The 8,852-nt window shown below is 36.4% G+C and overlaps 2 protein-coding genes across 3 annotated transcripts in view; one reads left to right on the top strand and one right to left on the bottom strand.

The window, feature by feature from the left end:
- LOC122634757 (SKI family transcriptional corepressor 2) overlaps positions 1-8,852 on the top strand; it is a 96,097-nt gene that overhangs the window by 39,040 nt on the left and 48,205 nt on the right. The window lies entirely within an intron of this gene.
- On the bottom strand, positions 866-2,657 carry LOC122634761 (forkhead box protein C1-A). Its single transcript, XM_043824039.1, has one exon. It carries the CDS (start codon positions 2,253-2,255, stop codon positions 894-896), a length of 1,362 nt encoding a protein of 453 aa, XP_043679974.1. The 5' UTR covers positions 2,256-2,657; the 3' UTR covers positions 866-893.

Genomic DNA, 8,852 nt, shown 5'->3' with positions numbered 1-8,852 from the left:
AAAAAAAAAAAAGAAAGGAAACAACGTCTATTTTTACAATACACTACGTATAATCTATCTATGCGTATTGTTTGTTTATTTATTTATTTATTTATTTATTTATTTATTTTTTCCCTTTTATTTCTTCCTTCTTTATATTACACTTTGAACATACGCGAGAGATCTTCGACTCGATTTTATATTTATTTACAAGTAGATCCTTCTCTCTCTTCAACCCACGCACGCACGCACGCACCCACGCACACACGATCCTCTTCCTTAATCCATACCTCGATAGTAAATCTTTGAAGTTTGCAAATCTTTTGTCATTTTTTTTTTGTCATTTTTTTTTTGTTTTTTTTTTTTTTTTTAAATTTTTTTGGCCGGTTTCGTCCTTGTCGAAAATTGTCGGCACGATCGATCGGGGGAGAAAATTTCGTTTAGTTTAGTTGACTCTCTCTCTCTCTCTCTCTTTCTCTCTCTGTGTGTGTGTGTGTGTTCTTTTTCTTTTTTCCTTTTTAAAGAAGCATCAGACTCCCCGATGATTTTAATAAGAACAGATAGGAGCTTATTGCACTTAATCGTTCGTCGATGTTAAATCAAACTTCCGTATAAGGATATCGATGGAGATCACTATGTGTACGCTTCTAAACGACGTTTATTTATTTATTTATTTATTTATTTATTTATTTATTTATTTATTTATCTAATTATTTGTGTATTTACTTATTTTTTTTTTCTTTTTTGACGATGACTTTCGGACACTCTTTAAAAGTTTCATTTCATCGAAGAGAAAGAGAGACAGATATATACACGCACATAAACACACATGTATACACACCTGCATACACGCACGCACGCACGCACGCACGCACGCACGCACGTATGCACGCAACACATATTTCGAGATTCGATTAGACACCAGAAGCGTTACTGGCGTTCGCCGGTACGTAATAATTCCTAACGTGTACGTGATTGTGAAGATGAAGAGATGGTAACTGTTGTGGTCCAGTTTGCAAACTCCGATCGTTCCAATGTCCGATCGGTGAGACCAATTTAGCTTCTGGACTGGCCGATGGCGTTGTCCCGTTAGGCGACGGAATAGCGTTGCTTTCGGCTACAACGTCAACGTCGACGTCAACGTCAACGTCCTCGTCTTGTTCCTGTTCGTGTTCGTGAAGATCATGTAATTCGTCTTCCTCGCTGCAACTGAACCTTCTGGATTTGTTCGATCTCAAGTCCGACTCGATGTGATGTTGATCGTCCGGCGCTAACAGAGAAGCTACGTCGAACTGTCGTTTCCTCGATGGTTGAAGAGACGACGATTGTCTGATCGAACGATTTTGAAAAGTATGTTGTTGCTGTTGCTGCTGCTGTTGCTGTTGCTGTTGTTGTTGTTGCTGTTGTTGTTGTTGTTGTTGTTGTTGTTGTTGTTGATGGTGATGATGATGATGATGATGATGATGATGATGATGAGAATGCGGAGGTGGCGGAGGTGGTGGTGGCGCAGGACTCGTCCAAATTCCCGTGATCTGTTGAGAACCGACGGTTGGACCAACTAACGCCGATGCGGAAGGTGGTGGTGTAGCTGGCAAAGGTGGTGGACTGGGACTGTCGGGTTCCTCGTCAACGGCTAAACCCATATGCCTTCGTACTTTTCTTTGGGCTTTGCGTCTACGAAAATCACCGCGTCTAAAATCCTCGAGATTAGCCGGATGAATGGCCCAATAATGACCCTTCCCGTTGGCACTTCTACCCGATTTAACGAAACAATCGTTCAACGAGAGATTGTGTCTTATAGAATTTCTCCAGCCCGGACCGCGCGTACGAAAATAGGGATAGTGTTCGAGTATATGCTGATAGATATCCGAAAGGACCAATTTTTTTTCCGGCGACGACAATATAGCCATAGCTATTAAACCGATGTAACTATGCTGCGGTTTGGGTTCCTCCGGTATTCTCTGATGATGAGGATGCAGTAACGCCATTGACAATGCCAATCGACTTGGATAACCAGCCGCTGCTGCTGGATACAATGGCAATGGTGCGGGAAACGCGGCGCCCATTCCAAGATGTCCCGGTGAACCCGACGGTGGATGACCGACTCCAGGATGTTGAGGATGTAATTGTTGAGCCAAACGCAACCTCTCGGCCATGGCATAATGATAAAGTTGAAGACGATAATGTTCCAATCCTGGTAAGAACCCAGCCATTGGATTACCCAATCCAACGGCCAATGGTTCCTTAGCAGGCGGTGGACTTTCGTTGCTGCACATTATTTTTAATTACTTTCGCTTCTTTCCTCTTTTTCCTTTTCTTCTCCTCGTTTAAAGAAGAAGAGATAATTCCAACAGTTTCCGCTCGGCTCTTTTTCCTTCCTTCCTTCCTTCTTTCTTTCTTCCTTTCTTTCTTTCTTTCCTTCCTTACGATACGATACGATATCGATCAGGTCTTACGAGGTTTAATTTTCACCTGATCGCTCCAGAGATGCATGGACGAAGGAAAAGGAAAAGAAGAAGACGAAATTATCTGACGGTCGCACTTGTACTTTCTTCTATATACGCACGATAAACTCTCTTCGCTGTCTTCTTTCCTTACACTTGAACAAGAGGAAGAAGGAGCAAAAAACGATGTAAGAAAAAGAGAGAGAAAAAGAAAGAGAAATCCACAAATATCTATATATATATATATATATATACACACATATATATATCTATGTATATCTATTTATATATCTATATATATATATATCTATACATACATATATACATATATATATATACGATAAACTCGTCGCACTCTTAGGGACTTAGTTTTTCCACGATTTTGCACCCTATTTGTCGTTTGATGCGCTCCGAGCGGCCGACTGGCCATGATTTACGACTTGGTTATCTGCTACGAGAACGGCACTGGCTGGCTTTACCCCCACCACTCGCAAATGCATCAACGACCTAAGCCACGCCTACTTCTCCCGGAGTAAGTTACGTGTACGGTTGCGAAGAGCAACTCTGCTTTAGTATCGAACGACCAATAGGAACGAAGTGGGCGTTAGTAAGATGGACCCTCCGATGCTGAACAAGAATACTTTGGCCACGCCCATCGCGTTGCTGGGATATTGATCCCAAAACTATACCTAATACCTATCGTTCGGAGGGTGGATGATGCCGACGACGACGACGACGCCGACGACGACGCCGACGACGACGCCGACGACGACGCCGACGACGTCGACGATGATAGCGATGATGGTGGTAGTGATGTTGATGGTATTGGTCGTCGTCGTGGTCGTCTTTCTCGTCTCGTTTAGACATAGATCTTGTCTGATCATAATACAACGGTGTATATATATATATATATATATATGTATATGTATATAAGTACCACTCGATAGACACCTACCAACTTTAAAACAAATTTTTATATTCTTTTATATACTTCTATTTCGAGTTGCAAAATATTTTGCTTCTCAAAATTTCCGATAGAATTTTGTAATAACAATGATAATAATGATAGTAATAATAATAATAATAATAATAATAATAATAATAATAATAATAATGAAAAGTAACGATAATGATGATGATAATAATAAAATATACAATAAAACGCATGCGATTTCACGATATCGTACGACGATTCATGGGATTATAACAACGAGATAACAACGATAACAAAACAAAAACAATAACAAAATTTATAAATATAGTGTCCGGGAGATATATTTTAAAGAGAACAAATGAGATTATGGGAAATTGGGGAGGGGAGGGTAGTTGAGAGAGACGGGAGAGAGTGAGAAAGAAAGTAAAAGAGACTTGCAAAGTATAAAGTTTCTTACATCGAAGACTCTCTTCTCTCTCTCTCTCTCTCTCTCTCTCTCTCTCTCTCTCTCTTATCTCTTTCCCTCTCTCTCTCTCTCTCTTTCTCTCTCTTTCTCTCACTTTCGATGGAACAAAGGAACGAGAGTTCGCCACGGCGGCAACGGCAACGGCTTGCATTTATATGGAGGTGCCGCCCTGCAACTATTTGTAAGCATCCGCCATGCTGCTTTCATATCTCGCCGCGTTTCGGCTTGCACAAAAACATTATTTTCAAAGCAACCCAGATGCAACATGGCGTTTACGAAGGCCACCGGTATGCATATATATATATATATATATACACATACATATACACACACATACACCGTCTGTCTCTCTTTCCCTGTGTGCGTGTGTTTCTGTGTCTCTCTGTTTCTGTGTGTTGCAATCGTTACGTTTCACTGCAAATAACACGGGTCGAGCTTCCCCTCCCCCCTCCGTTACCCCTACCCCTTCACTCCTCACCCTCACCCAACCATACCCCCTACTATATCCTTCTCACCTCCCCGATCCTCTCTCTCTCTCTTTTATCAAACCCTCTCGTACTACCCCCCCTCTCTCTCCCTCTCTCTGTCTCTCTCTGTCTCTCTCTTTATAGCTATCGACATCGGTCTTCCGTTACTATTGCGTACGTGCTGCCTTTCGTACGCGTTGTACACGTTTGACGGATATACAATACGTTTACGTGGAATGTAACGAGCTCGTTTTCGTCTAGATATCGGGTGCATTCGAGTTTACGGTGTCAGTTCCGATGCATTCATGGGAAATGTTATCTTTTTCTTTTCTGCTTTTTTTTTTTTTCTTCTTTTTTCTTTTTTTTAGGACGACCAATAAACGGGTATTGTCATGGTCGCGTGTTTTACTATTTATCTCGTAGGTATCGTTTAAAAATTCTGATTGTAAAATCAGATAGAAGTATTTGCTTATAGCTTAGTTATAATACGTGTAATTTTTAACGAGCTCGTTTTCGTATATTTAGATATATCGGATGCATCGTATTTATCGTATCGTTTTATCAATGCATTCGTCGAAAAATGATTAATCCTATTTTCTCTTTCTTTTTTGGGATAACGATAATTGGATAGGTGGTATTGTCGTGGTCGAACGCGCTTTTGAATATTTTGAGTCGTTTAATTAATATTAATTATTATTTATATTTACAATGAGATTACGTTGAATTTAACGTGTACGTTTTCGTTTCGTTTGGATATCGGGTGCATTGAATTTATCTGTCGGTTCCGATGCATTAATCTTTTTGAGCGATAATAATCGTTATTGTCACGGTTGGACTTTGGGTTTCTTTAGTTATTTAATTAAAACTACGTTGATACGTATGAGTTCTGCTTAATATTTTATTTTATATCGCTATTATGTAGATATTTTTGTATTAATCGAATAGAGTTACGTGCGTTGTAACGAGCACGTTCGACGATAACGAGAATTGTCAGAGTTGCTTTTGAATTTTTTCAATTATTCCATTCGATGTAAAATTCAATAATATTTAAATATCTATATATATAATCGAATATTAATATTTAAATCGATAATCAAATAATATGTAATATTTTTATAATTTTCATCATAATTATTACGATAGATACGTATATTTATTTGATATACGTTTTTATATTAATAGAGTACATTTAAAAGTACGATGTAGCGATTGCTCGTTTTCGTTTAATTATCGGCAGCATTGAATTTATCAGTTAGTACCTACGCATTCGTGACAAATGTTATCTTTTCGATGATGACAATGAGAAATGTCATGTTTGAACTTGGGTTTGTTAAATTATTTATGAATAAAAGAATGAATAACAGTTCGACGTATGGACGATAAATGTTATCTTTTTGATGATAATAAGAAAATGACTTGTTGAAACTTGGATTTCCCAAGTTATTTCGATACATTGGATATGAATAGATTTGGAATCTTGGTAGATGATTTACTAGAAATTTTTCTACGATATGAGAAGCATAAAAAAAAGAAAAAAATATATAATAAATCTGTTAATTTTTTATTTTTATATAGATAGAAAATAAAGTTAATAATACGAATAATTAGCAATGAGATATTCAATAATTTTATTATACGTTTTTACAGTACATAACAACACACACACACACACACACACACACACACACATACATACTTGTAACTTAACTACATTTTTTTCTATACTCCAGAACTCTCAGCATATAACAGATCGATCTATATTTACCTATACAGCAACCCTAAAATAGATTCTCAACAATAGATAATAGATTATCGAAGGGCTACTAGAATCTTTTTTCTCGAAATAACGAGAAACCGAGTAGGGATGATAATCCAGATGATAATCGCTAGATGAACCGGTAACCCTATATTCTAGTTCTGATCGGAGATACGATCGGATACGAATGAGCAAAGAAAAGGAAGAAAACGAAGATGAAAAAAGAGAAAGTTTCTTTTTCTCCCTTTTTTATTTCTCTTTTTTTTTCTTTCCCTTAGCTATATAAGAATCCTATAGGCAATAGTAGTCCACGGTGCGAAAAATCAGAAAGAAAGAGACAGATAAATAGAGAGAAAGAGAGAAAGAGAGTAGACAGATAGATAGATAAATCTTATGGTGGTTGCACGAAACCAGACTCGCCGCTGTCAAAACACAATAAAACTCGATCGCAGAGAAGAATCGATGGTTGGACCACTCGAGTTTGTCTCTCTTCGTCTCACCACCTCTATCTCCATTTGTCTCTAACACGTACCTATATCTATATCTATACGTTTTCTCTTCGCATATTGGTACGTAGGTAGGTAGGTAGGTAGGTAGGTAGGTATGTATCTATGTATGTATGTATGTATGTATATGTGTATGTATACACTCGTAGATATTCTACACACGCGAATACACATAGGTATCTACCAACTACGTGTATGTACGTATATACACATACATACATACATACATACAAATATATATATATATATATATATACCTATCTACAACAGGAGAAAACGTATATAGATATCGAGTCCATTGTGTAGTCCTCCAACTAAAATGTTCTCTCTCTCTCTCTCTCTCTCTCTCTCTCTCTCTCTCTCTCTCTCTTTCCCGCTCTCCCCTCCTCATCCCACCCCCTTAGCGAATATAATGGCGATAATTGTGACAAAATGGAGCATCATTGTGGGAAAAAAGGTGGTGTAACGATCGAGGGTGGCGTACCCTGGTTATAGGTGGTAAGTGCCAGATGCATGGACCTCCCTTGACAGCTTCTTCTCCGATTTCCTCCTTCCTCCTCTCTCTTTCTATCTTTCTCTTTCTCTTTCTCTTTCTATCTTTCTCTTTCTCTTTCTATCTTTCTCTTTCTATCTTTCTCTTTCTCTTTCTCTTTCTCTTTCTCTTTCTCTTTCTTTTTTTTCTTTTTCTCCTCTCACATATCAAAGCATATTTCATCTTATTCTTCCTTTTATCATTCATTGCTTGATTCTCACTTGCTTATTTGCAATAGCACTGATCTCACTTGTCATTTATATCATGCAATTTTTGATTTATTTATTCCTACCTGCTCATTTATTTCTTTTATACGTATATATCTTTTTTTTTATTTTATTTTATGAATCTTCTCTCTAAACACGACGGTATAATTAATTAACCCACGATAAGTATTTATCCAATGTAATTACACATTATAAATTATACCTATGTCTATTTATAATTATTTGATTACGACGCTAATTAATTTCGATATATGGTATATGTATACATATATAGGTATATCTATGTAACATTATGGTACCGAATATAGTCAATTTTGATGCTATAGTAACAGCTAGAATTTAGGTAATTTTAACCCGTTCTCCGTGCGACTATAATAGATATGAAATGATATTATAATCAAAGTTGATACTATAGTACTAGTAATATATCGTACGTAGTTATAATACTAATCTATAATATAGTATAAAAGTTAATACCGTAGTATAGTGAATGTACGTAGTACCGTTCGATGGGACCAAAAGTTTCTAGATGATTAAAAAAAAAAAGATTATTTCAATTAACATTAAAAAAAAAGAAATAAATCGTAAGATCACAAGTCTAGAAATTTTTTATCTACCCAGGAACTTTGGATTTATTCTTTATAGCGATATGTACTTTTATATTAAATATCAGTAGTTAGAAATTGGGTAATACTAATCCATGCTAAGTATATATATATATATATATATATATATATATATATATATATAGATAGACAACAGAGCTTTCATGGTGAAGTTAATAAACGTCGTGGTCTCGTGTAAGCTTAAACTTCGAAGCTTTCGGGTTTCGTTGCAAGGCGTCCACCTCGTTTTCGTGTTTCGATATACACTCCTAATCGGTTTTCAAACTCTCCTCTAAGCTTGTGTTATCGAAAATAAAGGAGATATCACGAAATCCAAATCTATTCTAGTTTCTCTGACGACGATTGATATAATCAATTTTCTGTATTTTTTTTTCTTTTTTTTTTTTTTTTTGTTGTAAATTTATCATCCATAAAAAAGAAAAAGAGAGAAAGAAAAAAAGAAAAGTATCCACTCGACAGGCGAACGTTAATTAATTTAAATAATAAACATCGGATCGTTATATTTATCGTCGGTCGATACGATTTACATTCTATTATCTATCTTCAATCAAACGTTTCTAATCCTCGAATTGTTCATTTATCAATGATAACAAGGAAATCTCGATTATGATTATATATATATATATATATATATATATATATATATATATATATATATATCAAATCAGAATTCTGCTTCTGTAAGTACATAGATACACCTACGTACCATATCTACCCACCTATCCTAGCTTTCTCAATTATAACAAAAATGACTTTATTTATAACTACGTATGTTATAACGAGCTTGCAATCAACTATTACTAAACATTCGTCAAGGCTTCGCCTTTTGAGCTATTCGAAGAGAAAGGTAGGAAAAGACATGAAAGAGGGAGAGAAAGAGAGAGAGAGAGAGAGAGAGAGAGAGAGAGAGAGAGA

The sequence above is a fragment of the Vespula pensylvanica genome, chromosome 15 (assembly GCF_014466175.1).
Source record: "Vespula pensylvanica isolate Volc-1 chromosome 15, ASM1446617v1, whole genome shotgun sequence".
Taxonomy (NCBI): domain Eukaryota; kingdom Metazoa; phylum Arthropoda; class Insecta; order Hymenoptera; family Vespidae; genus Vespula; species Vespula pensylvanica.
The sequence above is the reverse complement of the archived record's forward strand: the minus strand, read 5'-3'. Positions and strand labels throughout refer to the sequence as shown.

Excerpts from the sequence above, each read along its gene's own strand:
- LOC122634761 (XM_043824039.1), bottom strand. The coding sequence starts at position 2,255 with ATGTGCAGCAACGAAAGTCCACCGCCTGCTAAGGAACCATTGGCCGTT.